This window comes from Takifugu flavidus, chromosome 17 (genome assembly GCF_003711565.1).
Source record: "Takifugu flavidus isolate HTHZ2018 chromosome 17, ASM371156v2, whole genome shotgun sequence".
NCBI classification, from domain to species: domain Eukaryota; kingdom Metazoa; phylum Chordata; class Actinopteri; order Tetraodontiformes; family Tetraodontidae; genus Takifugu; species Takifugu flavidus.
Window position 1 is genome coordinate 9,308,634 of NC_079536.1, and position 27,630 is coordinate 9,336,263.

Genomic DNA, 27,630 nt, shown 5'->3' on the forward strand with positions numbered 1-27,630 from the left:
ATCTGTTAAGCAGAGCTGTGGATTTCTTATCTCACCTCTGATTACCCGGTGATGGAGTGAAACAGATCCAGCTGAGTTTTGAAAAGTATAGAACCAGATGCGTCTAAAAGTCCGGGTTTAGAAAGTTGTAGAAAGTCCGTCTTGTGAGTTGTCTCAGATTGTAACCTCAAGGAGAGTTGTTGTAGACCCAGAGATGTGCCCTCCCCGTCCCCCTGGCTTCACTTCTGCCAGATATCAGGTAGAACCGGTCTACATGGGGGGGGGAAGAAGGTTTACCGTCCGTATTAGTCCTGGATATGAGCAGATTATCCTAGCAGAATGATGTCTCATGTTGGGCAGCGAGAGATCTTTTGAAATCGGGGAGGGGGGGCAAGGAAATCTATTGCGTTACACACCAAAAATGAAGACGATCTGACACTCTTCCAACAATCTCCAGGGCATTTGGTATGTGTCAGCGTGTCTGCCTTATATTATTATCCTGTGTCCTTTCCTACTGTGCTCCAACATTCTCTTCTGATACTGAGTTTTGTGGCCTTTGTCATACATATGACGAACCGACTCTTACGGCCTTTAGGTGCTTTCTGTTCTGGACATCAATTGGAAATAATAGTAGAGCCGAGTGCTTGTCTTGAAGCGTCATATTTGACGTAATCCCGTACAAGTGTCAGCAACTCTTTCCCCAAACAGGCTCAGGTTTCATATGTTATTTACTTTATCTCCCAGTCCCACTTAATTTCATGTGTGTCAGGCCCCACTGCACCTCTTGACTCACATGTTGTGTATATTATGATAGCAGACCGGACTCTCCTCACATCACCATCAGCCCCTCTGGCTGGCATAGACGACAGGCAGACAATGAGAAGGAAGGAGGTTACATCACAGCATTTTTGACCAACGATTGGCACAAAGTTCCAGAAAATTACCACAGCTCGCTACAAAAATTCACTGATGTATTATTATTTTAATGGCATGGCATTAAATTACTAGTCATGATTGTGAATAATCAAAACATAAAGTGGAAATGTTTAACCCAATCAGACTGGATAAACAGTCAGTGCAGAGGAGCCAAAGACAACACAGAGTGCAAGGGAAAGTGTCCTGCTGGCATCAGGTTTCCCAGCATAAGTGTTATTTGAAAAGCAGCTGAAGGGTGACACTCACTCTCCTCGCACCCTGTTTCTCTCCCTCCCCATCCCGCTCACTCAACCATATGTTGTTGTCTCCCTTTCTCAGGCTGCTCTAAGTGCCTTGAAACAGCTGTCGGAGCAGGGACTGGACCCAGTGGACGGCCCTGTCAAGGTACAGTAGGACGCGGGTCACATCAGTCATGCAGACCCTGGATGCTCCCCAACTGGCTTTAACTTCATCCAGACTGACAGATGTTTGTTTAGTGAGGGCACAGATGTTTCTGTGTCCCTTAAGATCAAATATAAATAAAATCACTTATCAATCGCAATTACTGTTAAACATGTGAGAAATATGAAAGAACTAAAGTCATCACTCTTCCACAAAGCTCATGGACACCAGGCAGCAAATCAACCAACACTAGAGTGATTATCGAGTATTATAACAGGTGTGCTCTGGGGGGGAAAAAGGGACAAGATGTCTTCTTTGCTTTCTCTTCCCAGGCTGTGAATAAAAAACAGTAACTCGTTTTAGCTCACTTTTCATCATCACATTCAGATGCTGTAGTCTGAATTGTAAATAAAGAAAAGTTCTAGGTGCTGCACCTTTCGTAACTCCTGTTATTTTGTCGTTCTTTTGGATGAAGTCCACAGAACAGGAGTGATAGATAATCAGTTCCAGATTGAGGTCAAGGACTTGTTAAGTGTCTGGAGTAGCAGCGCTGTCACTTTCTTTGGAAGGTTTCTTCTCCAAGAACAGTATTTTAAAATGGTTGCTCAGTAAACAGCTGTCCAAGGACTGGTTTGTCGGAAATTTTGCTCAGGATCTTCTCTGACACAGTTCTGCTTGTCCTTTCAGACTAGTGAACCATGTGGGAGGAAGGACGGACATTAAACAGACTAACTCAGGCACCACCACTCAGGTCTGCAAGGATTCAAAGGCTGTTGTCTGGGAGCTGACATCCATTCCTATATACACAAATCTGTCTCTGACTGCAACCTCCCACCCCCAAAAAAACATGATTGCCACTGTATCCTGCAAAACCTGTCAACATGCAATAGGGTGGATGTACACCAAGAAATGACTAAAAGCACCATTACCTGAGTCTATGTGAAGACAACGCTATTCTAACACGTTTAATGATGATTTCAGGGTTTGGAAACATTAACCGATAAAAAGAAAGCCTACGAGATAAATACGTGGTACTGTATGACGAATCAAGGGAAATCCAAAGTGGCAGAATAAATACATGCATTTTCCTTTGGATCAATATCTGTTGGTATGGTTAAAACAAATATGTACATCATGACATTGAAGTACAAAAGAATTGTTTTAGGGGAGAAACCAACTTGCGTACAGTAGCTTATTTTTCTGGGGGATTTATATATATATTTTTTTTTTTAAATTTGATTTTATTAATCTAATAATGCTTTAGTACTGTATTTAAAATTAACCAATGCCAGTGCTGTGAAAGTTGTAGTTGTTGTCTTCATATATAGTCACCCAGCTTAACTTGTATGCTGACGTTTAAAGAAAAAACACAAAAAAGTAATCTATATGGATGTGTATGACTTGCAAGAGTATCATATTCCCAAAAAAAAAAAAAAATACTTAAAGCAAAAGAGAATTTTAATGTGAACAAAAAGGTCTTTTAGCAATGCTCATGTTGACCACCCAGGAGGTATGGATGGATTAATCTTTACTTCCCGGGAAGGCTAACCTGCCTTTTTGACATGACCCCCACATTGGCAAAGCATCACTGGAGCATCTGACAAAAAGCAGTGTTTATATTTTTAAGAATAAGAAAAAAAAAAAGGGCAAGGCCAGTCAGATTGACACTGACTCGTTTGTTTTCCATGCACATTCTCCAGTTTTTGTGCGGGGTGTGACTAAATGTCCTCCAATGAATGAGGACTATCCAGTCCAATGATTTCTGTGTCAGTAGAGTCCCCCACCCCTCCACTCTCCACAGTTCTGTCGATCACATCTACACCCATTGTGTGTTGTGTTGACCCACTGAGGCATCAACTGGGTGCTGTTAATGTCTGCATTCTGCAGTGCCCCTTTTGAGCAGAGAGCACTTGCGTCCAGTTTGCATGGCTCCTTGTCCATGAAGGCCACTCTGAATCACTTTGTTCACTGACATTGAGGATGCGTCTAGTTCTTCACTGTAAGTACAATCTGTAATAAGGCTGTTTATGTTACTGAAATGCAGTAAAAACACCTCAGTTCATGTGAGAAAAACTTGCCTTTCATTGTCTACTGAATGGGAGTGCAAAATCCTCAATGAAGCTAGGTAACACCAATTAAAACAGTTCCTGAGGACTCCAAGTGACTTATCATATCACACCAGCAACGATGCAAAATCAACGCTGTAAAGTTGCTTTAGGGTTTCTGCTCACTAAAATCAAGAACCTTGCAGTGACTTCCAGGTGGAGTACCCAGTAAGGACAGAATTGGATCCAAGGCCAATTATTTTATTTTATTTTTTCACAAACTTGCAAGGATTTTCAAGGACATTTTATTAACTTCAGTCTGCGATTTTTTTTTTTTTGTTTTGTTTTGGGTTTATTAACTCAAGATTCTGACTTAAATTACACCTCAGGGCCAAACCTTAAGTCTAAACAATGGCCTTCTCATTTATTACCATTCTAAAGTAGTTTTTACCTTGCCTTTGTAAACATTTTAACCTCACAAATGCTAAACAATATTCACAGAAATCAGTAATAGAATGTAGCTCATACAAGTTAGTGGTCATTCTGAATAAGAGAATGTGGGCTGGTGCAATAATAAATACGAATTTGTTGATTTGAGTATTGATAGTACAATCTGAGGTGTTGCGCTCTGAGGAGACCTTCACCCGTGTGGTCGAAAAGTCTCACACTTTTGCCTTCATCTAAATGCAGAATGAAATCAGACCTCACTCTACCAATGAAAGAAATCCCTTGATGTCCAAATGGGATATCATTTTTAGCATTCTTCAGATGCAGTGAAAGGGTGCAGAATCTTTCCGTCGCCTTTTTTTGTGACTCCAGCACCTCGGCAGCACCACACCACCGTCCAACCATTAATAAGATGAACGAGCAAGCAGGACGATGGTAGTCTAATTCAGCTTCCCTGAGTAATTGACTCAGCTGGCAACTACATCTGTTCACTACTGAGGACCGCCAAGGCTGTTCACACACATTAGCATCAGATCTCTATTCCAGAAGCCTGTTCAGGTAGTGGCAGAGCAGCTTGAGGCCATGTTTAACCCCAGATGAATTACTTTGTCCTGTCCAGCCAATATTGGAGGTGAACCTTGGTGCCCAAAATAGAAAAAAGTCATTGGGGATACAGAGCTAGTTCATGCCACGCTAACGCCATTGATTTTTTTTTTCCCCATCTGAATTATGTTCCATTGGTCCCATTGAAGTCCTCTAAATTGGAGGTGTGTTAAGAGGATTGAAGTGTGTGTGTATGTTGGGGAGGGGGGGTCCAGACCGTCACCGCAGCCGCATTCCAGCTAAAACACCATTGAACAACTTTATCCAGCCTCAATCACTCAAGGCAGACAAGCATACATTTGGAGTCTGGGGAACAAGCATCATCTCTGTCGCCCACCAGGAAATCGATTTGTTCTGTGGAGAGATGACCATCTGCCTTCACGCTGATGGATGGGCCAGTACTAGTAATTCATCCAGATATCAATCCTATCACAGTTTCAGACATCCAGAGTTTTCAACAACGAGGCACTTTGAGTGATCCTTGAATTTGTAGAGCTGATGGAGAACTACTTTAATTAACAAGATTGTTTTTTTGCTCTACTTTGTGCTCTTCAGCATGACTGAAACACTTGTAAGAGATCCCAGATGTGCACAAAGGACGAGCCACTGTGGACACGTGTTCTAACATGCAGGTGGAAACTTCACATGGAGACTACAGGACAATAAAGACACATCACTTAATAATCTAAAACACTTTTATTAATTTAAGTTAGGTAGAGACACTACATATTGGAACCACATCTGCTCTACTTTGGAGCCATCTTCAGAAAATTTTCAAAAAAAAAAAAAAAAAGTCATATGCTGTCCAAAAGTAATAAGAGGTAGAGAATTTAGGGCCATCACCTTGACTGAAGAGGCGACACCTATCAGAATGTTGAAAAAATAAAACTCTTGTCCCAGAAGGTGTATAAAATATTTAAACATAAATTTTGTAACACTGGGCTCTTCACACAACATTTAAACTTCACTGTAAATGGACACCAACAGAACAGTTGACATCTCAAGAGGGGAGATGAAAATGAACCTGGTGTAACAGCCTATGTCGGCTTACTTTAAAAAAACAAGTAATCTTGGTAACAGGTAAATTTAGAATAACACCACAGAACATGAAAAGAACCCTTCCTTGGGAGACTTCCCAATGCAGTAATTGCCAGATCCGGCCTTTAATAGCCCATTCAGAAGGACATTTATTAAGCATATACAAGTTACACATCTGCAACTTAAATATTTGAGAACATCTGGAGCCTGGGTTATATAATATTCATGGTACAGGTGATGACCTCGATCAAATAAACTTTGTCAGGAAAACGATTCTCTGCATCGGGAATGTCATGATGGAATTCTTACACAGAAACTGCTGGAAGTGTTGAAAAAAAAAAAAAAATATTACAGTGCATGTCTACAAAAACAAGTGAAATATTTTACTGTCTGTACAGTAACATACTGTATATTTCCACAACAACACTAGATAAGGCTGGTAACTACGTTACGTAAATAGTTAATGATAGCTTTTCTGTACACACACACACACACACACACACACACACACACACACACACACACACACACACACACACACACACACACCACACACACACACACACACACACACACACACACACACCTTTGTGTAGTACACAGCATTCTTTGTTCCAGAGGAACAATATAGGAAACCTTTGCATCTGCTCAATGCAAGTGCACCAGTCTCGATTCAGTCTCTTTTCCCTCCTCATCCTCCAGAAATTATCCACAGTGGTTGCTTTCCTCGTGCTGGCAGGTTTATGTGCCTCGATTCACGTTGGACGGCTCCCCTAGATCCCGTTCTTCGCCTCATTGTTGTTCATGGCCTCCTTTCTCTGAGCCAGGAAGGGGTACATGCACTTATCCGCACCCAGGAACCGGTACATGCACACAATGGCCTCAAAGGGCAGGATGCTGCAGAGACATCGAGGTCAGCCTCACTTGGAGCAAACAGAGAACTTTAAAGAAGGGGGGCTCACCTTTTCATGAAGTTGACCATGTAGACAATGCGAGGTGTGCAGATCATTGGCTGGTCGGTGAGGATAGCCCTCATGGCCTGTTTCACGCAGAACTCCGGCTTCAGGGGAGGCAGAAAAGGCTCAATTTCCTTCCTGAATGTGGAAAAAAACAAACAATACATAAAATGACTTCATCAAGTGGCTCTGATTTGCAATATAAACTAACTGGAAGAGAAAATAGAAAAATAAGAAAAAGTGAAATGAGGCAATTCACAGTTGTAACTTCAGATTGAAAATTTAGTGCAAATCCAAATTAAAAGGTACAAGAAAACACGCGCACGAAGGCAACTGAGAACATCTGGCTTCGGAATCAACCTTATCCTGCAGCCTTTGAACATCCCCGTGTCAACCAGGTACGGGCACACCAGGGTCATGTTAATGCCGTCCTTCTCCGCAGCCTTCAGCTCATGGCTCAGGGACTCGTGGAAGCCAATGGCACCAAACTTGCTGGCACAGTAATCCTGGGAGGAATGAACAGAGAACAAGTTAGCCCCATAGAACTCTGGCCCTCAGCCCGACCTCATGACCAGAGAGAAAGCCACCAAACACGTGTCATAGGCACAGAGGTTCCTCCTTATTAACAATACATACAGAGAAAAAACAAGAGAAAAAAAAAAGCTAGCATGCCTGTCCGCTGGTCTAATGTTTCATTAGCATTCTTCTTTTTGCATCAGGAGACTGCGCTGTTTGGTGCGAAGGTTTATCAAAACCTTCGTGGTTTGCTTTACTTCTTAAAAGAAGTATGGGGTGAAAACAGATGCAGGGAGGGAGGATAAAGAGATGTCTGATTTGAAACCAGCGTGCATGCCTGGCATCACAGTGCAGCAGTTCCATTTGATTTGAATGGGGATTTTTATGAATTAAAAGCCTGGACAACAACAAATGCGCTGCTATTAAAAACAAAGGACAAACAGGGAAGCCACAGGCGGGAGCTTGGAAATAAGGAATAAATTAAAATGTTGAATATCAAAACAGTGGTTGCAGAAGGGCTTTGGGGATAAATAAGCGTACAGGAATTTTAATATGCACAACAAATACAACTTGTGTTCCAGAACACAGGAGGAAAAATAAAAAAAATCTTATCTATTCACATAGGCTGTGGGCTGAATACTAAGTGAGCAACAAGTTCTTCACAAGGCAATGATGAAGATGTCTCTCTCCCTTATGGGAGTTGTCAGCTCATTTTGGTCTCAGCACTGGAACCCAATAGGGGCCCAACATCCCCACTGCTGCAGATAGAGGCATCTTTAAGGGCTCCCCAATGCTCATCCGAGTCTTTTAATTTAACGGGTGGAGGTACAACTAGGAAAAGGGGGGCCGGTGCTGGCTTTGAAAGAAAAGATGGCAGGAATAACGGGACGTGTATGAGCCCTTGTGTATCACACTAACCTCTATTCCAGCTGTGCTGAATAAACCCAGAGAGCTGGCAACCGTTACAATGTGGCCATGGTTCAGCTCCAGCATCTTAGGGAGAAACGCCTTGGTGGTCTGGGTGGGGGAGGGGGGGGGGGGACAGAGACAGACAGAAGGGCAAAGAGGAAAAAAAAAAAAAGGTTAGTTTGCTTGTGCAGCTTTTTTGTGCCAAATTCCTTTGATCCACTACACACATACACTTCACCATGGTGATGCAGACAGAATGAGATGAAATGGGAATTTATAAGCATCACAAAAAAATAAATTATACTTTTCCAGTTTTGTGAAATAGAAAAAACATTTAAGCTGAAATTTGGTGGGAGTTTATTAATGGAAAGGCCATCTTCAGGTGCACAGCAGGGAGATGGGTGGGTGTTCCTCAGCAATCTGCTATTTTCCCACACAGATCTGGTGCTCCCCATTGGACCTGGCTCTAAAGACCTGGTGACAGCACCAATCACAGGCCTCTGTTCACTCAACGACAAGACAATTAAGCCTTTCGTCTGGGTGTCCCTTTGGGGTGGAGATAAAAGCATTTGGCCGCAACACGCACGTGAGAGCGGTTCAACAGGCTCGAGAATGGTTAGTGGTCACAGTTGATTAACCTATGGATCCCCTTCTCATTCCGCACCGTCTGCCGAGTCTGGACACAGCGTGAGCCAGTCAGCAGGTGTGACATACGACAGCAGTGACAGGAACTGACCAATCACTCTCCCAGTAGGAGGTCTACAAACAACCAGCAGGCCTTTTGTTGGCAACATTGCTGAACTTATTCAAGTCAGACGTCCGCTGCCATAATGAATAGAGAGGAACAATGTATGCCGAGACTTTTTAAATGTCAAGAGGCTGCAGACCTTTATGTCACGGAACCTTTACCATCACGTGAACCTTTACAACACCTACTGTGCCGAGACAGTTGTTTGATTTAAGATATGAAACACAGGTGTAAATCAGATGGTTTGGGGATTTTGTTTTGTTGGTTTTTTGTTAAATCGAGTTTACATACGTCGCTTCATACCTAATGATTACGGGCCCCATAAGATATTCAAGGCTGGCTGCAGAAATTACTCAGCATTCCACTCTGCACATTCTGAAGGGGAACACAGGGCTAGGGTGTGCATGGTACCAGGTAGTACAGCAATCAAACAACTGGCCTGAGGAACAGCCTCATTAAAAACAGCACTTAACTGCAATGGACCTCCTGACTTCTATTGTAATATCTGCATTCAGATAGCAGCGCTTGGGGTGTGGGGGTGTGTGTGCGTGCGCGCACAATGTGATGATGACTTCACCGTGTAGTTCTCTTCAGCTAGGTACAGTATAACTGATCTGACTCTACTCCAAACATCTGTGCTTTTCCAGGACATAAATTTTCGTGGTGCAGTAATATTCAACTCATCGACTGATGGGGCCCCAAATGGAGGGAGTGGGAGAACATGAGGCCTGGATACAAGCAGAAAAGGGCTTCTGTGAGCCAGAATGGCAGTAGATGAGGGAGACTGTTGCGTGCAAATGAAGAATTAACTTGAGATATGCCCATGTCTAGCTCCAGCCAAGGCCTCCCACTCCCATGACTACTTCCAGAGAATCTGATCTTGTGCAATGCTCCATGTAAAGCTAGCACTTCGATACAACTGGACAAGTTTGCCACGAGGTTGAAGGGATGTAGCTAAATGTCCAATTGTCCCATCTTCTCTCACACTCTCATGCTAATGTCCTGCCTCTCGTGGCTGCTCTGCCATGTGGGTATGACCCCCATTGACCTCTCATACACAAAATGTGTGAAGACAACCAGGGGCTCGTGTCTTACATCAGTGCTGCTGTAATTGGGCCTCAACACTCCGTTGTTCCACTAAATTTCCCGTTGACACAGCCGGGCCTCCTTGGCCTATGTTGAGCGTCTTGCCCGCTGCACACCCTAATTGGTGTGTGCCCCCAGGAGTCTTTAAGCCACACAAAGCTTCTTGCAGCTGGGGTGTCAGGCTGCATTAATGCGAGCGCTTGACCAACAGGAATATGAACAAAATATTGGTCTCTCTGTATAGGACCAGATGGCCACTTAATTGGGCTGACTTCTCCGTGGAGAACATATGAGAGAGGGACAGAGAAACACGGAGAGACAGAGAGATTGGCTGGAACACAAGAGAGACCTGTCAGGTCTGACCAAAGAGAACTTAAAGAGCTCATCTGATCCTGCAGCCAGCTGGAGTTTGAGTGTGTGCTGGTTGACAGACACAATGGATGCAGATCGGCCATATTTTGGTGGCCATGCCAGTCAGTAAGCTTGTGCTACACCTGACTTAACCTCCATTCCATGCTGGCTCTACCACTGTAATCCAATTTAGCTAAAAAGCAAAATCATACAGGGGAAAACTGTGGTGTCATAAACACAAAACCCTCCAAAAGCACCAAACCGGCATCTAATATAAACTGACACTCTACTTAAACACTCTACTTAGTTAACATGTATCATTTCATTATAATTTCCTTATTTCCAATTCCACTTCCTGACATAATTAGTTGATTGAATTGAAAATGTCAGCCTTTCACATGAAACCGACATATTCCAGCTTCTGTGAGGATAAGAAATAAAGAGTTTATTCGGGGACTGAGCTGGAAACATAAATCACACAGTGATTTCAAATACAGAATAAGCAGAAGAGAGCAGAAAATGATCACAGTTAACAGGTAAATGCTCATGGAGGTGCCTCAGCAAGGAAATCATGGCAGCCAGTTCCAGTGAGGGGCACAGGTGCATTTGCCAGAGGAGGGGCCCATATATAACTAGTCAAGGAGGACCCTTCTGCCTGGCTGCGCCCTTTCTCTGGATCCAGCAGGAATGCAGTCTGCAGAATTTGGCTCCTGTCGCCTGGCATCTTGTCAAGTTGATCCACAGACAAGAAACCAATTGTCAGATAAAGTGGGTCAGCAGCAGCTTACCATTACCCTCTCGCCTCGCCTGTGGACAGGACAACATTGCCTACCTTCCTCTTTCCCGCCACATAACAGCCAAGTGCCCCCTGCTTTCATGCGCTCGCAAGAGAGAGACGTGCAGAAGAGCGAATTACTGCAAACAGCATCTTAATCACCTGTTGGGCACATATGTGAGGATGCTACAGAGGACTTTCTGTCACACTCACGATACCTTTGAACAACTGCAGATTCCTCATTTAATTTCACCAGCTTGATCAGACCACCATCAAATATATGAACTGCGAGCTGTACTATGTGTTCTTGGGGAGGGTAGACTGACATGAGGCTGCAACTGCAGCCTCCAAATCAAGTCTAGATGAGTCAGCAGGGACTCTGCAGGATGACAAGTGGGATCTGAGTCAGGCCACGTTTAAGATCCGCATCTTTGTTCCCACTTTATTTCAATAACAAGTGCATATGTTTCAAGTGCACAAGTCAAGTCAGCCGTCATGTGATACTTCAACAGGGATGGGCGTGGATGTGTGAGCATTTTCTTCATGGAGTGAATTAACACCAACATGCACAGACCTTGGGAGAAAAAAATGTTTGTGTGAAGTCCATAAATGAAATTTGAGGCTCATCTAAACAAGCTCCTCTTCCTTTTTAATCCAAAATTGGTTTCAGTGGTACAAGGTTTGTAAGGCCCTGCCCTATCAGTGAGCCACAAACCACATCTGACATTTTAGCAAACTCTTGTTCAAAAACCAAAATAAATAAATAACTAAATAAACAGGACAAAAAAATAAATAAAAAATATTGTGTAATGTGCCAACTGCATGCCATGAGTACCTTGTTTGTCTAAGAGAGGAAAGTGGTCAGTTCCGTTAGTCTAAGCTCTATTCATCTTGCTTGTGTCTTTAACGAACCACATCCTCTATCCTTGCTGTCACCATTCATTAACTCCCTCTTTCATCTCATTTCCCCCACCCTTAAAGAAACCATGCTCTCCACAGAAGACAGCCGAACACAAACACGGGCCCCTATTTAAAAAAAAAAAAAAAAAAAAAAAAAAAAAAAAAAAGGAAGAAATCCAAATCTGCCACCCAATCCTGACTCAAAACCTTGGTTGTAGTTGTAGAGAGAGGTACATGAATAGCTGAATGAGCATCCATGAAAGGGCGGATATACACAACCTGTCTGACTGACAACACAAGAGCTTTTCATGCTCTGTTAAGGAGCTCCACAACCAGTGTGTTTTCATGGCATCACTGGAAATGCTGTTCTCTGCCGCCGCCCCCAAGGTGGGCATCATGCGCTTCAGCGGATCCTTTGTTCAATACACTGTGACAAATGACACGGCATCCTCAGTTTTGGAATTTACTCCACAGTGTTTGCACAGTCACTACATTTGTCCCACAACAGTGGCCACAGCCAGCCAGTGCAATCAATTATCATTAGTGGTTTGTTTGCCGAGCTAGAAGCACAGCTTAAATCATCAATGATCCCTCCGGGAGGGTTCCACTCTGAATGGACTCCACTCTAAAACTGCCTGGCATTCCCTAAAAACATGCACGTGCGTGCATCATGTTCTCACCGCTGTGGCGCAACATAAGCAAGCCATCAGCAGTACCTTTGACTCAAGTATTCACAGCAAAAGATCAGAGGAACGGGCCTGAAAAGTAAAACCAGATGAAAAAAAGTGTAGCCTTTTGCTATGAATTTACTCTGTAGATGGGAGAAAAGGGCTGAAATGCCATGTGGATCATCATGGATTCAGGCTGCAAGAAATCAGCAGTAGTGGGGATTAAAGACTCAGACCAGAGTTGCGCCTCTGGCAGACTTGCGTACAACAGGACAGAATTTTTGACATGCAAGTAAACCATTTATGGTCATGTTTTAATCATTATAATGCACATGCCTCTATTTTTTTTTTATGTGGTGGACAGAACCCCCCCACTTATGAGACCCTTTCCCATATCAGATGGATTTTGAAGTCTGTGCCTCAACTTACCCAGAAGTGTGCGTGGCAGTTGACCACCATAGTGCGTTCGATCAGCTCATCGGGACACTCCAGAAGAGGATGCCCAGAGACCACGCCGGCGTTGTTAATCAGTATGTCCACCTCGCCCACTTCACGGCGCACCTTCTCGGCGGTGGAGTACACGCTCTCCCGCTTTCCCACGTCACACACATAAGTGTAGACCTGTGGCTGTGGTGGGAGGACCTCCTCCACACCTCCAGTGGGTTCTGAAAGATAAGCAGGACCATGATCCAAATATTATTCTCACACTATATAAAGGTGGGTGTTATGTAGGGATGTATTAGGTAGATTATGGTAACTTTTCTGGAAGGAGAGCAGAATCCACCTTAATCTTAAAAGTGTGGATTGTTTAAAAAAAAAAGAAAAAAAAAAGAAAAATCACTTTCCTGTATCGTGATGTTTAATCTACATAACGGTCACTCTGTCTTCATTATTGGTCTGTGTCCCAACAAATGAATGACTTTAAATCAAAGATCTGCTGCAAAGCAGAGACTTACCGTGTTTGGCTGTGGGAGTGTCCAGTTCGTGGTATATCTTCCGCACCATCTCAGCTGTTTCCTCGTTACTTTGGCTGTTTATGTCCCATAACACCAGTATTGCACGTCTGCGGGCGAACTCCTTGGCGAACAGCCGCCCGAGGCCGCTTCCAGCCCCGGTGATCACGCACACCTGTCCCGCCACGCTCTTTTCCTTGGGCCGCACGACCCATTTTGAGCCAGCAGTAACGAAGGCCCAGAGCACTTTGAGAATGACCACGAAGAATTCCGCAATAATTATCACCATTTTAAGCAATTAAATCAAATAGAGCAGCGGCGGCAGGAGCGCAGGGAGGAGGATGAAGTGGTCTCACGTCGACAAACTTAGCAGCTCAAGGCGTAGACAGTGCGCACACGCGTAAAAGTGGCAAAAATGTAAAGTTAATGAGCGCACAGAAGAGACACGGCGCAGTCAGAGTCCAGATGCGACAATCGTTCTGCTATGAGTTACGAGCTGCTGCGGCGGCTGCTGCTGCTGCTACGGACAGAGCCTCCTACTTCCTACGCTGCTCCTCAGCACTCATTTCATCCTCAGTCGCGTCTGACTCGCTATTTATCTAGTCCACCCATCAACACCAGACCCAATAGGACTGAGACTTGAGCGCCTGTCAGAAAGGAACGCCGGGTCCAGACTCCACACCCAGAGGTGACATAATCTAATAGGTTTTACCTAACACTTAACGATTCAGAGGAAGAACAAAGAAGCGCTCCACAAAGCGCTGATCCATAAATACTAATGAGTTGTTTTTTAAGTGTCCAGCTAGGGAACTACATAATTTTATCTATTGATGTTTTTTAAGCATCAAAATCTGATAAGTTTTTTTCGAAGATAAAGAGGTAATACTAATTACATGATAAGGTTTAAGAATGTAATAATACAGGTCAACAGTTCATACCTCCAGGTCAATTTCCGCGCGTTCAAAATAAGACAAATCTATTAAGCGTTATTTGAAAGGTCATATCATTCGATTCATATCGTGCGCGCAGAAACTATAAACATGTTTAAACGCCCGTTACAGAAGACAATGTTTTCTGTAATTATTGATTAGGCTTGTTAGTAATCAAACTTAGACAAATCACAGTTGATTATTTTTGCGATAATGTTAAGCTTAATTTGTTCTTAAGTCCCATACTGATACTGATATTTTGATACAAGCATTGAAGGAATTTCAAACTTTTTAAGCGAATGCTATTTCCAAGAGTCTTTATATTCCGAAAAAATAAGTTCAAAACTAAGCTGCTGTGTTTGTAAAATGTTTTTTTTTTTAATTGTTTAAAGCGGTTTGAGACCTACCAGACAACTGTTTTTTTAGTTTGTGATGGACTGGTCGGGGAAAAAATGAAGCGTTTCCTCTCTCTGCTGGTTAGAATAGTATACTGCAACTGTTCAACGACAACAAGATCACGGGTACAAGCGGCTGAAATGAGCTTTCTCCGTAGGGTGACTGGGCTCTCCATTAGAGATAGGGTGAGAAGCTCTGCCATCCGGGAGGAGCTCGGAGTAGAGCCGCTGCTCCTCCGCGTTGCGAGGAGCCAGATTGGGCAGGCTTGGGCATCTAGTTAGGATGCCCCCTGGACGCCTCCCTGGTGAGGTGTTCAGGGCATGTCCCTCCGGTAGGAGGCCCCCGGAAAGACCCAGGACACGTTGGAGAGACTGTGGCTGTTTCCGAAACCACCCCCTATACCCTACATAGTGCAGTCAATAGTGTGGTCGCCATTTTGAAATAGTGTCCGAATTCTTAGTGAGCATCGCTGTACCCTATGTAGTGCACTCAATGTATCCCACAATGCACTGTAAAAAGTAGTGTACAAGCGAGCACCCTAACTCGGAAAATGTATGTCATCAGCCTTTATGGTATCACGCTGATTGGATACATTTTTTATCGTAATTTCTACTGTGCGGTTTGATATATGAAATTTTTGGAAATGAGAATTTTTTTCAGTAGGTGTCCAATATGATCATCTTAAAATATTACAACATAAATGTGTTAAAAAAAAATTAAAAAAATCAATCAATCTTCACTGATCCCCCCACCCCTCACTTAAAATTGTTCTTTGGAATCGTCTGTTCCTCACCAGGTGACAGAATCTCAGTAAAAGAATATTTACAAAGATGAAAAGTAGCTCTGGATCCATTTTTTGATGAAAAATTGCTTTATTAAATGTTTTCACTACAGCTGAATATGACTTGAGAATGGTCATCACGTCTTGGCTTGAAAATGTCAAGGGACACTAATTATTTTAGGTAATAAGTAATTATTATTGACATTAATATTTCATTTTATTATATAAAGCTAATTATCGGGTGAAACATTGCATTTTCATAAAATGACCGCTGAATGTATTTGTGATGGGTTAAAATAATTAAATGGACCTGGCCACTTTTCCCGGCGACTGGTTCGTAATTATTATGCGACACATGACGTCACTTTACGTGCGCCGTAAATGACGCCGTTGTCCGAATACTAACTTTAAACTGAGTGCACTACGTAGTTCACTCAATCCATGTCCCCCATGTCGTGATTAGTGAATAGGGAACGTTTCTCGACTGCTCTGGGAACGCCTGGGGATCCCCCCGGATGAGCTGGAAGAAGTAGCTGTGGAGAGAGAAGTCTGGGTTTCTCTTCTTAGGCTGCTGCCCCCGCGACCCGACCCCGGATAAGCGGTAGAGGATGGATGGATGGATGGATGGATGGATGTTAAACGACAATTAACATTTCGGTCAGGCACCTACAAGGACAGAGATCAGGGGTCCTACGTCCTTTAACGCGCGCATGCGCGGAGGAAAAATTCTCTTTCTCGGTGGACACAATGGCTGACGCAGAGTGAGTGTTTGCTGTCACATTAAAATCTATTCACATCCATCGCAGAAAGGATCAGTGTTGATATTTTTGCCTCGTATATTGGTTGTCTGTTTTGTATATATTATTAGGTTAAAAGTATTGTCAAGTAGTCACTTTGAATTATTTATCACTAGCGATTACACTTACCTGAATGTTAGCTGTTGAGCAACATGGCCGGCTCCTTGACTGTGTGTACTGCAATTAGCTTGTTTTTAAGAAGGAAGCATGGTAAGAAACTACACTTTAATGTGCATTTAATAGCACTTTGATTTAAATATCCAGCTTAGAATGGAGGAAAACGAGACGGTTGAATGGAAACGGGGCGAGGACCAGTTATTAATGTAGCCGTGAGCTTCATGAGGCGATGAGTTGTCAGTCCTACAAAGTCCATCCATGCAAATGTTTACCATCGCGTTGGTGACTTGTTTGTCTAAATGTTGGCGTTTCTGAAACAGTAAAGTTCCGGCGGTCCCTGAGAGCCTTTTAAAAAGGCGAAAGGCCTTCGCCACCATGAAGGCCATTCGAATCAAGAAGATGCTGGCCGCGAAAAAGGTAACTTGAACTGAATACTTATCTGGCGGCGGTTTATCTGGATCAGCACGTTAAAATGTTTCTATTTCCAGGCCCGTAAAGTGAAGAGGAAACTGATCTTCAAGAGGGCTGAGAAGTACCACAAAGAGTACCGGCAGATGTACAGGCGTGAGATCCGCCTGAGCCGCATCGCCCGCAGGGTGGGAAACTTTTATGTTCCAGCTGAGCCCAAACTGGCCTTTGTTATCAGGATCAGAGGGTAAGACCCATGTTGCAAAGACACATTTTTTTAAATTCTGAATTTACATGGATTGCTAAGATGTGAACAGCACAAACTGCCAGTAACACGTGGTGACTGAAGCATCATTATCTGATGGAAGATGTTGTGATTCTTAAAATGATTTTGACCAAGATGGAGTCTTTAAATTGTCTGACAAAATCACATCACCATTTTCAAATTCATTCTTTCCTGGTTGCCTTTTAGTTTTGAATATGACGATCCATGTAAATGTCTGAAATGTTTTTGTGGTTAATGATGTGCTCTCTTTCCCCAACTTATCGACTATGGTGATACGCTCATACTTAATAAGCCAAATATTGCTGAAACCACAGTGCACTGCTTTGTCAGAAACCTGTATGTTGATGCATTCAGCTAATACTTCTGTCATCTTTTCTAGTATCAACGGTGTCAGCCCAAAGGTTCGCAAAGTTCTGCAGCTGCTGCGTCTGCGCCAGATCTTCAACGGGGTGTTTGTCAAGCTGAACAAGGCCTCTATCAACATGCTCAGGATTGCCGAGCCTTACATTGCTTGGGGGTAAAGCTCTTATAAAAGCTTCTCCATCATGTTGCTGAATTATTACTCAGAATAACTGTTCAACATGGGCTGGCAGCACAGCGCACTGCTATCAGTCATGAGTGTGGTTAATGATGTCAAACTTTTTTCCCCGGCTTATCGACAATGAGGAGTCAAAACCATTTCAAAGCCAATTGTGTCTGAAACCACATTCTGTGACATTGATGGCTGCCTCTCATTTGGTTGAGTTGTGTAAATGTAACAGTTCAGTAAACTTTTGCATGATTATTTAAAGGTTGAATGGAACTAAAATTCATATGATCCCAATTGATGGTAACCTTTGTCTGGTACCATGAGCATAAATCCAGACCGAATTTGTATCATGACTTGATTAGGCACAGAATGGACCAGGACATTCTCAGACGTTACAGTAAGAGGATGCTGTGAAATATGTCCATGAGCAAGCTATGCTGTTGGAGTGGTATTTCCTGCTACTTATGTCATTGTGGCTATTATAGCTATTATAGCCTGTAGTAGAAAAACACAAACAGCTGTCATCAATCCATGTCTAAGGACCATCATCAGTCAGGCTTTCTGTCCAACCAGAGAGACACCAGCTTTTACCTATTGTCCCAGTTTCCTCTGAGGGTTGTTAACCTGGTTGGACAGAAAACCTGGCTTTTATATTCACAATCTAAGTGTGACAATTTTTCATGAGGACAAGGGACTTCCTGTCAAGATGCTACTCACAACAATTCTTGATGGCTTGTTATTTTAAACTAACGCATAGTTGCTATTTTATCAGCTATTGAGCGCCTTTCTTCCCCCCCTCCCCCCCAGCTACCCGAACCTGAAGTCTGTGCGTGAGCTTATCTACAAACGTGGTCATGGCAGGATGAGGAAGCAGCGTATCCCCCTCACAGACAACGCCCTGGTGGAGAAGGCTCTCGGTAAACATTTTATTTTACTTGAGTAGCTACAAATGGCACCAGTATAGAGGTGTCTGATGCAAAGAACATCACTGGTAACTCCTGGTACTGTTGGGTTTAAGGCAGTTCTACCTGTGGTTGATGATGCAAGCTTTTTTCCCCATCTTATCGACCATGGTGAAATAACCTGAAAACTAAGCCAGTTGGGTCTGAAACCACATGTATTTCCCACATTAATTATTAGGGTTACAGTCAGCCTTAATGCCACTATCCTTGACTGTTATTTCCATATGAAGGGGAAAATCCAAATTTGTAGCCTTTCTGCTCTTCAGTTAACACATTGGACTTGATTTTCAGGCAAATATGGTATCATCTGTGTTGAGGACCTCATTCATGAGATCTATACCGTTGGAAAGAACTTCAAGCCTGCCAACAACTTCCTGTGGCCCTTCAAGCTGTCTTCACCCCGTGGTGGCATGAACAAGAAGACCACACACTTTGTGGAAGGTGGAGATGCTGGCAACAGGGAGGATCAGATCAACAGACTGGTCAGGAGGATGAACTGATGTATTGGTGAGTGTTGAGGTCTTGGTCATACAGAACCTATTTGATGTGGTTAATGATGCATCTTCTTTCCCTGTCTTATCGACCATGTTGAAAGCCAAGGTCTACATTTAGCCAAATGTCTGAAACCACATCCGTTACATTTGGAGTTAACCTTAATATTTTTTCACTCTTGGGTTATGATTTGATTTAAATAAATCATTTGTGTATTTTACTTGAACGTTGCCTTCAAGTATATAAGATAACTTGAAATCTTTAGTCATCAAGAACATGTTTTTACCTTATCTTATGAAGTTTGGTTTCCCCCTGTCTTTCAGGTTTTCTAAGGACATAAATGTACAATAAACATTTAAAAAGTCTATCTTTGTCCTGTTGTTACTATGTCTTTTTTACAGAAACAGTTTTTATATACAGGTTTAATTTAGGTGAAAATAAATAGGTTACAAAATCATAATAGGATGGTCAATCAATCTTGATTTATATAGCATCTCTTACAATCAAAATTGTTTCTAGGCACTTTACAGAATCCCAGGGCCTAACCCCAAACAAGCAACAGTGGCAAGGAAAAATTCCCCTTTTAACAGGAAGAAACCTTGAGCAGGACTAGGCTCATGTAGGGGGGACCCTCCTGCTGATGGCCGGTTGGGTAGAGAGAGAGGAGAAGGGGGAGGACGGGTAGAGGAGAGAATAGGCATAGATCATACAATACAATGCATACAATACATATGAAATACATTATATTAAGTAAAGTAAAAGGTTCTAAGCCAGCGTAAAAACCCTTGGCTCCAATATTACATCAAACAAATGTAAATCTGCTAAATACTTGTCAAATATTTGTTCTGGGGAAATAGGGAATTCCTTACATTTTATGTAACAAATGCAATTTGCAAATTTGATTCCAACATTTTTTGGTAATACCTGTTATTCAAATCTCTGAGTATACAAGTCAATAAAGATGAATTGAACTGAATTAATGTAGGTGGACCCTCCTGCTGATGGCCGGCTGGGTAGAGAGAGAGGAGAAGGGGGAGGACAGGTAGAGGATAGAATAGGTAGGAGAGGGGAGAGGCAGTCAAAGCAGCGTTGGTTTAGGGGATTATCGGTGAATCCAAGGGCATTGTGGGTATTGGCTGTGAAGTTTAAAAAATGGATTCTGACAGTTTGGCTTTAAGTGTTGTTGTTTTTTTGTTTATTTTACTGACGCCATTTGCAGGATTTTCATGCTGTACATTTTAATTTTCCTGTACCGAACCTTTCGTAGAACGGGTTGTATAAAACCTGTTACCATGGCGACGTATTGAAGCCGTTAGCGTTAACCACGGTCAGTGCTAGCACTGCGGCTCTGGATCAAATTATGGAGCCAGTCGAGTCTTCCATCTGCTATGAAACCAATTTGAGTGCGACCACGATGCTGACGTTCCAGCTGAAGGCGTCTGTACCTCCCGCTGAGTTTCCATCTTCGGCGATGAGCCGCGGCCTCGGTGCGCCTGGATGTACGACATGTAGGTACTTCAGGATGGCGGCACGTGGAGGACAAAAGGCTTCAGGGGCTGGATAAGCATGTGTCATGCACCTGCTACAGGTTGAGAATGCGGATGCTGTCCTGCTCTGCTGCGGCGTTCAGGGTTTCTTGGGTTTGGGGCATCAGACTAAGCGAGATGCGTCAGACTTAATTAGAGCGTTTCTGTTCTTTTTGAAACGGATGATTATTTTCTCGGTAGGCTAGCTAACACTCAAGTTTGAGTCTAAAACAGACGTGCAATAATTCGTATATAAATGAGCTAATTTACCCAAATGTAAAAGCTTTTCTATATTTTCTCTGGCGTTATTCAGGCCAGTATCTGAAGTACACCCAAACCACCAGCAGAAGGCAATGTTGCCCCCAAAATGATCGCTGACGCTCCAAATCCAAGAGTGACGATCAAAATCTCTGTACGGTACACGCTTTCCGCGCGTCAGTTAAAAATTAAATATTTCAATATTTGTTTTCAAAAAACAATTTTCCAGCCACAGGGTTAGAGACGACAACAGCTGTGATTTCGCCGCTGAAGAGAAACTTTAATCTTTGCAAACGTGACCCTCAGCATCCATTCAGCCTCTGCCAAGAGCTGTCCCGCAGCCATGCTGGACGGCCCTTCGCTCTGGGGTAACTAGACCCCTACGTGATTATTACACTCACACAGTCTTTCAAAACATCAGGATCACATTGTTATAAAAGACTTTAATGTTGAATATATGCAGACTTTTTCTTCCCTTCTTCTGACAGCTACTCTTCTCGATATAAACCAAACACAAGTTCATCCTTTCCGCCTACTTTGGTCCTCAAAGGCAGAAACACCTTCCTGGCTGAGAATTGCAAGCTCAGCAGGTATTTTATTTAATCTAAATCAAACCAACTTACCAGTGACCTTCATGCTCATCACAAATCTGCATTTGTGCAGGCCCACAGTGAATTATCCAACCTACAGCCTCCTGATTGTTAAAGACAGCCAAAAGAGTGAGTTGAGGCCATGCTAATATGATCAAACTCTCCCAGCCCATTGTCACTTTTGAATGTTTGCGGGCTTGATATGTGTTCAAACATGTTCTGATGTTTTCCCATTGATCTCTGGTGTCCTCACACAGGGCCGTCATATCCAGACCCGATGGCCAGGGCCTCTCGCTCTTTTCTCAACAGGATATCTGAGCTCTCTTCCCTGGAGGGGAAAACCATCAGGCAAGAGAAGCGCCTGAAAACAAAGAAAACCCCAAAACCTCCATCATGACAGTCAGCTTCTTCCCAGTCTCTGTCTATCAGGGTCCAAAACGGTCAGGCCGTGCCAAACAATGCCGAGCAGAATAAAGTGTTCATGGCACCTTGTTCTTTTCAGTTCCTTGCTGTAACTGCTTGCTTGTCCGCTGTAGTATTTATTTCCTGCCTCGTATGGCTGATCTACCTGCTTTAGCATTCCTGTCCTGAGTTCTTTTGTGTGTGTGTGTGTTGTAAATCTTATGTTAAATTCATTAGTTTAGCAAAACCATGTTTAAACCTTGTTTAATGTCTTCCTGAACCTAAATAAATTTATTTTTCTTGAATATATCTTACATTTGTGAGCAATTTTGAGCAGTTTTCATGCCAATGTAGGAGCCTGAGCTTGTTACACAGGAAGGTATCAAATACTCTTAATCATCTCAATTCACTCCCAATCCATCTTCTGGGCACAGTTATGCTTTTGGGTGCAATTCTGAGTCTCCATTTAATTAAATGTGCATGTTTTTGGACTGTGGGAGTCATAAGAACATGCAAACTTCACTTAGAGAGGCCTGAGTTTTTATATGAAGATGACGTGCAAATTATTGCACGATGCTGCTATAACTGGTATTTCTTAAAATAAATAATAGCTAATGGATGCAGGAAAAGACAGTCTCATGATTTGTATGCAGAGGAATGTACACATTTATATTTATAGGTATAATATTAAAATCAATTCTCAAACTATAACAATCCAGTTTGGGAGCGTTTTGCCATCTAGTGGCGGGAGAACAGATTGCACACTTTTAGATTAGATTAGATTCGACTTTAGCGTTTTTGCACATGTACAGGTACAGAACAACAAAATAGCATCCAGCCAGAAGTGCAAAAAAGATCTGCAACGGAGGTATAATAATAAATACAGTATGTACAGTGTATATTGTTACAAACGTTTACATTGATTCAAAGGTTGTAATATGAACATATTTTACAGAATGATATGTGCATTAAATGCCTTAGACTATAAAGTGCAGAAACTATTTTTAAAAACCTTGAGGAAATGTGAAATGTACAGATGATAAGTTAAACTAAAGCGCATAAATGTGCATAAAAAAGTGTAAACAGTAGCTATATAGGTTACTAAGCTCATGTATTACTGGGTTAACTATTGTGTAGTGAGGTGAAAAAGTCTTGATCTGAGGTGAAGGTGAAGGGCGTGTGGAGTGGTGTGAAGTGTTCTGTGGGGGTCAGCTGGAGTTCAGCAAGGACACAGCTCTGGTGAAGAAGCTGTTCCTCAGTCTGCTGGTTCTTGTCCTGAGGGTTCTGAAGCACCTACCTGAAGTCTAAATTACCGGTACATCCATCTTCTTGTGCAAGTGGACATAGAAGACCTCCAAAAAACCCAATAGAAATTCTACTGTATGTCTAAATATTTGTATTTACTTGTACAGTGTTTTAGACCGTATTGAAGACATGTAACATTTCTGTAAAACTTTATGCAGATATTTCCTCAAAAAAATCCAACAGATCATAACAAAACTGTAATAAAAACACCACAGTATTGTAGATCCCTTAACATTTACAGCCACTGATGTGAAAACCTAAAATAGCCTCTTAAAAAAATTAATAGAGAAATATGTAGCTACAGTATCGTAGGGGCAGAAGTTTATCCTGTAGTTGAGTTTTTTCAAACCATTGCAGATTTCAGCCAGACACACCTGATTATTCATCTCATATGCTGTAACATCTGTCTGTTCCCGCAGCAGGTGCCCGCTGTAGATCAACTCTTTGAAAGCCTGAAGAAGAGTGAGTAAAGATGAAGCCAAACTGACATGAACACAGACAGAAAGCATGGAATCCACACGTTACTTGACAGACAGGCTCCTCCAGGTAGTTTCCCCAGATGTTGATTTGAGTCTGATTGGGGTTGACCTTCACAGCTTGAGCCAGAGCCAACAGTCCGTCTGTCCTGATGTTGTTCGAGCTGACAGACAGTCTGACAGAGGAGTGTTTGAATGAGTAAAACAACAAAACTGATTATGTCCATAGAGGCAGAATGTGGGACTCACGCTCTCAGACTGCAGCCTGGTGAGGATAATGCCTTGCTCAGGTATATGCCTCCTTCGTCTTCAAGCCGATTGAAAGACAGATCAATGACGTCCAGAGTCGGATTCTTCCTCAGCACATTGGCCAGATGATAAGCACCATCACAACTCACACCGTTACTGCAGAATTACAACCCGTTTAAAAGGAAAAATCACTTTAGGCAACCTGCATCCTTTACCTTCACACTTCAGAAATTATTTTCACTTTAATAATTGCAGGAAATACTTGTGTGAAGGGTTATTTTCTGGAATATTTGTCATCAGTTGTCTGGATTTGGATGTTTTTGTTCATACTATTGCAGGTCCAGATAGCGTAGGCTGTGGTTCAGCTTCAGGCCTTCAGCCAGTCTCTCCATCCCTGTGTCAGCCATCCCTGTCATCCCCAGATGGAGCTCCAGCAGGCTGCTGTTCACCACCAGCATGTTGGAAATGTGGACCACCCAATATTCCTGTCACCAGTGGAACTTCAGTTCAGATTAATTGATGATACAACCGGTTGGTTAACGAGTGCTTTTACCTCGTGGCCATTGAGCAGTGATCGGCTGAAATCAACACAGCGGAGGGAACGGTTACTTTTCAGCACGTTGGCAAAAGTGATGACACTCTGAATGCCCTGCAAGTTTACACATTAGTGCTGTTACCATTAGCTTTGTCATGATAAGTGTGTTTACTGAAGTACTCTGTATATATATATATATATGTATATATATATATATGTGTGTGTGTGTGTGTGTGTGTGCGTGTGTGCGTGTGTACCAGATCACACGCAGACAACTCCAGCTCCATCAGTGAGTTGTTGATCTGCAGCATCATGGCGAGCAGCATCCCTCCGCTGTCCCCAATCTTGTTACCTGACAGTCTGAGACGGCACAAGGTGCGATTACCCTACAAAGGGACCAGACAGGACAGGACAGGACAGCACAGGACAGGACAGGACAGGACAGACAGACGTCTGGTTACAAGAAAATTATGTCTATAATAGTGTGTTAGTGTTTGATATATTTGAACCTGCAGAATCTTGGCGAGGAATTGAGCACCATCTGCCCGAAAGCAATTGAATCGCAGGTCCAGAGAGTTCAGAGTTGAATTAACCTGTTCAGTAAAGTTCAGTGAAACAAGAAGTCAATTTCTGACTGAATCCACACAGATAGGTCAAGTTAAATCTGCTAAATCCACATTCTTCTTACACCTAAAAGGTCCGCAAAGTGTTTGACCCCTTCATCTGTAATTCTATTGTAACTCACATCAAGACCTGGTGAAATTTAAAAAAGAATTTTAAAAAAAATTATATAACGGAAAATAGATTTGCGGCCTTCACCTGTATCTGCCTGCTCACTTGTAAAAAACTTGTTGTTTTTCAAACATTTGGAGAGTGCAAAAGCATCCATGTCATTGAGTTTCTGGACAGATCTCTGCCATTTCTTTCCTGACAGGTTCAAGATTACATTTCTGTCAAATATACAAACACAAAAACAACAGTGACGTGATTCCATGACCAAACACTAACTACAGACTGCATTAAAATAACCAGTGTAATATATTTACCACACTTAACAAAGACCACAAAGATGGTTCATCCATGTCAAAGACAACAGATGGAATTCAGAATACTGAATCCAGGGGAAAAATTCTAAGTAAATTTCTTACTTTTATATTAGAAATAGTAATATTAGAAGTTAAATGAAGAAATTTATATTCGCAAGAAAATTTTGCAGATTATTTGATTACTAGAATTTTGGAGCTCAAACTGCAGTACTTGAATGTATTGTCGTGTTCCAAGATTAGTTTCACCTTGACAAATTCCTAATTAGCAGGAATTAAGTCCTCTGTACTTAAACACTTACCCAGTTAGCAGAGTATTATCCAAAACTTCCAAAACGTGTGGATTTATTTGGATTTGATTTTCGGCGCAGACAGAAATGTAAAATTCTGAAAAACTAGCATTAGAAAACGCCATCACTGCATGAGTGCCAGTTGCTGTGGCAACTAAGAAGATGTCTGGTGTTGAGTAGGGACTGGATTAATCAGATTAGCAGAATTCAGGATGGGGTGTCAGGACACATCAAAAAGAAGAGTTCTTTAAGATGGTAAATGTACCAGCCGTAACACTCCGATCTTCAACAATAGTCTAGTCTGTTCTATAGTTGCTGACGGTTGAAATTTCAAATTAGCAGAATATAGGGTAGTTGTAATACAATCTGTTACATTTTTAATACTGTATGTTGCAACTTTGAACTGATCCTGAAAGATCAAATGTTTCTTTGATCCTTTGACCTTCAGACTGCTTTGACATTATCTTTGGAGGTTGAAAAAGTGGGAATAAATCATAAATCCTTTTAATCCAGCTGGTGGCTGCGTGCTTTCCACACTTCAATAGAATTGCATTTTAAACACCTCTAATTTTCCAGCCTTAGTGTTAGAGACAACCAGAATTGGGATAAATCCATTGGTGGCTTTCATGAAAGGCTTTCATCTCTGCCCAGACGACCTTCAGCCGCTCCCCAGATCATTCCTGCAGTCATGCTGCAGTTGTCAGACACTACCTACATCCAGCTTGAATAAATTATGCGAAATGAAATTTTCTCCAGTTTGCCGAATGTAGTACTTTCCTGTATATGACATAGTTTCTGAACAGTTGCGTCTTTGTTTTGATCACAGGCGGCAGAAAAGTAGTCTTCACTTTCTGTAAATAGATAATAGTCAATAAAGTCAAAATCTGAGTGCATTAGTTTTCATTTGATCCTGATGCAATGTGAGGGTGAAGTTTTGATCACCCGCGCTGTTCGTTCACTAGACTCAGAGTAACCACGCAAACAGGAGTTCCTTGCAAGGGAGTCGAGCAGCAGTTCAAGCTTCCTCTGTCAACTCTGTTCGTCTGCTGCTCGCTCAACTCTTTTATTGGTGCAAACAGAATGGGTGTCTAAACAGGATCTCATAACTCATTGTCTTCCGACATCTTCTCCCATCTTAACGAACTTCTCTAATCTTGACCAACAGGATACATCTGGGTGCTGGGCTTGGTTGTAAGCATCTTCAGCACTTTTACATTCTCATGTTCTTCTTTTCCTGTCAACATTCCTCAAACACTCAAAATCTACATACAATAGCATTTAAAGATAATACTACTAACAACAATAACAATAATTCTTCTCACATTTCCCTCCTGTTTATCGTTAAATGAGTCTAGATTCTCATCATCAGTATTACATCTTTACATTTTCATGAAATTTCAATGCATTTACGTCATTTTCCTAGAAACACATTTCTTACACTCAGAGTTCAACATGGTTACAGCTTAAGACATCCTAAACAGTTCTTTTACATCTTGTATTACGTTGATCCATTCTTCTTCTGATTCCTCTTCATCGTCGTCCAGTAGAAATCGCTCTTCCACCTGCAGCAAAGTACTAGTAACAACTGATCCCACAAGCCAGCCAATGCAACCCCGAACAAGAGGTACTACACAACAAGCTAGTATGGCTAATACTAGCAGTACTATCCCTATCATCATTCCTGTCTTGAACAGTAGTTCCATCCACCCCGACAGCATTTTTGTAAGCCAGTCTGGTGGAGGACTACCATCGTCAATCATAGCTTTCTGTAGCTTAGTTAAATTTCTCAATGCGCTATCTATGAGGTGACCGTCCACATCATTCTCTGGGATGAACATATAACAGTAATCTCCTGCCATTGCACAAACTCCTCCCTGGGGGGCCGTTATGAGATCTAAGGCCATCCTATTCTGCATGGTCAGTCTTAGCACTGTCATTTCTTCCTTGACTCCTGTGAGAGCAACTTTT

At 42.3% G+C, this 27,630-nt stretch overlaps 4 protein-coding genes and 3 non-coding genes across 11 annotated transcripts in view; 5 read left to right on the forward strand and 2 right to left on the reverse strand.

Moving 5' to 3' along the window:
- Positions 1-3,369, forward strand: part of stau2 (staufen double-stranded RNA binding protein 2) — a 63,708-nt gene extending 60,339 nt beyond the window's left edge. For 3 of the 4 annotated variants that reach the window (XM_057013617.1, XM_057013619.1, XM_057013618.1), the window contains exons 14-15: positions 1,234-1,299; positions 1,984-3,369. In XM_057013617.1, the coding sequence (XP_056869597.1) occupies positions 1,234-1,299; positions 1,984-2,019 (102 nt within the window). In that variant the 3' untranslated portion in view covers positions 2,020-3,369. The remainder of the gene's footprint in view (positions 1-1,233; positions 1,300-1,983) is intronic. The other variant, XR_008946948.1, reaches the window with a different exon arrangement.
- Positions 3,370-5,072: 1,703 nt separating this feature from the next.
- On the reverse strand, positions 5,073-14,934 carry rdh10a (retinol dehydrogenase 10a). Its single transcript, XM_057013635.1, has 6 exons — positions 13,295-14,934; positions 12,768-13,003; positions 7,820-7,918; positions 6,746-6,891; positions 6,392-6,523; positions 5,073-6,326 (listed from the first exon to the last, which is right to left on the reverse strand). Exons 1-6 carry the CDS (start codon positions 13,578-13,580, stop codon positions 6,203-6,205), a joined length of 1,023 nt encoding a protein of 340 aa, XP_056869615.1. The 5' UTR covers positions 13,581-14,934; the 3' UTR covers positions 5,073-6,202.
- A 1,161-nt stretch (positions 14,935-16,095) lies between these two features.
- Positions 16,096-19,353, forward strand: rpl7 (ribosomal protein L7). 2 transcript variants are annotated; one of them, XM_057013644.1, is made up of 7 exons: positions 16,096-16,158; positions 16,632-16,728; positions 16,800-16,966; positions 17,385-17,522; positions 18,342-18,451; positions 18,788-19,003; positions 19,289-19,353. In XM_057013644.1, exons 1-6 carry the CDS (start codon positions 16,145-16,147, stop codon positions 18,994-18,996), a joined length of 735 nt encoding a protein of 244 aa, XP_056869624.1. In that variant the 5' UTR covers positions 16,096-16,144; the 3' UTR covers positions 18,997-19,003; positions 19,289-19,353. The 2 variants fall into 2 exon arrangements, with proteins under 2 accessions (XP_056869624.1, XP_056869622.1); XM_057013642.1 differs by having other exon boundaries at positions 19,312-19,353.
- Positions 17,623-17,714, forward strand: LOC130514317 (small nucleolar SNORD12/SNORD106). Its single transcript, XR_008946978.1, has one exon. It is a non-coding gene; the product is annotated as a small nucleolar SNORD12/SNORD106 (small nucleolar RNA).
- LOC130514316 (small nucleolar SNORD12/SNORD106) lies at positions 18,562-18,652 on the forward strand. The gene has a single exon (XR_008946977.1). It is a non-coding gene; the product is annotated as a small nucleolar SNORD12/SNORD106 (small nucleolar RNA).
- On the forward strand, positions 19,040-19,129 carry LOC130514320 (small nucleolar SNORD12/SNORD106). The gene has a single exon (XR_008946979.1). It is a non-coding gene; the product is annotated as a small nucleolar SNORD12/SNORD106 (small nucleolar RNA).
- Positions 19,354-22,886: 3,533 nt separating the features above from the next.
- On the reverse strand, positions 22,887-26,452 carry LOC130514261 (leucine-rich repeat-containing protein 34-like). The gene is made up of 10 exons (XM_057013747.1): positions 26,436-26,452; positions 25,167-25,279; positions 25,075-25,082; positions 24,587-24,715; positions 24,348-24,443; positions 24,125-24,279; positions 23,795-23,950; positions 23,595-23,721; positions 23,372-23,521; positions 22,887-23,039 (listed from the first exon to the last, which is right to left on the reverse strand). The coding sequence occupies exons 1-10, from the start codon at positions 26,450-26,452 to the stop codon at positions 22,887-22,889; spliced, it is 1,104 nt and encodes a 367-aa protein (XP_056869727.1).
- Between the last annotated feature and the right edge of the window lie 1,178 nt (positions 26,453-27,630).

Coding starts and splice junctions, on each gene's coding strand:
- rdh10a (XM_057013635.1), bottom strand. CDS start 13,580: ATGGTGATAATTATTGCGGAATTCTTCGTGGTCATTCTCAAAGTGCTC. Junction 7,919..12,767: donor ACTGCCACGCACACTTCTGG/GTAAGTTGAGGC, acceptor TCCCCCACCCAG/ACCACCAAGGCGTTTCTCCC. Junction 6,327..6,391: donor ATGGTCAACTTCATGAAAAG/GTGAGCCCCCCT, acceptor ATGTCTCTGCAG/CATCCTGCCCTTTGAGGCCA.
- rpl7 (XM_057013644.1), top strand. Junction 17,523..18,341: donor GAGCCTTACATTGCTTGGGG/GTAAAGCTCTTA, acceptor CCTCCCCCCCAG/CTACCCGAACCTGAAGTCTG. Junction 18,452..18,787: donor CCTGGTGGAGAAGGCTCTCG/GTAAACATTTTA, acceptor CTTGATTTTCAG/GCAAATATGGTATCATCTGT.
- LOC130514261 (XM_057013747.1), bottom strand. Junction 23,951..24,124: donor CGCTATCTGGACCTGCAATA/GTATGAACAAAA, acceptor GTAATTCTGCAG/TAACGGTGTGAGTTGTGATG. Junction 23,722..23,794: donor CCAGGCTGCAGTCTGAGAGC/GTGAGTCCCACA, acceptor CTCCTCTGTCAG/ACTGTCTGTCAGCTCGAACA.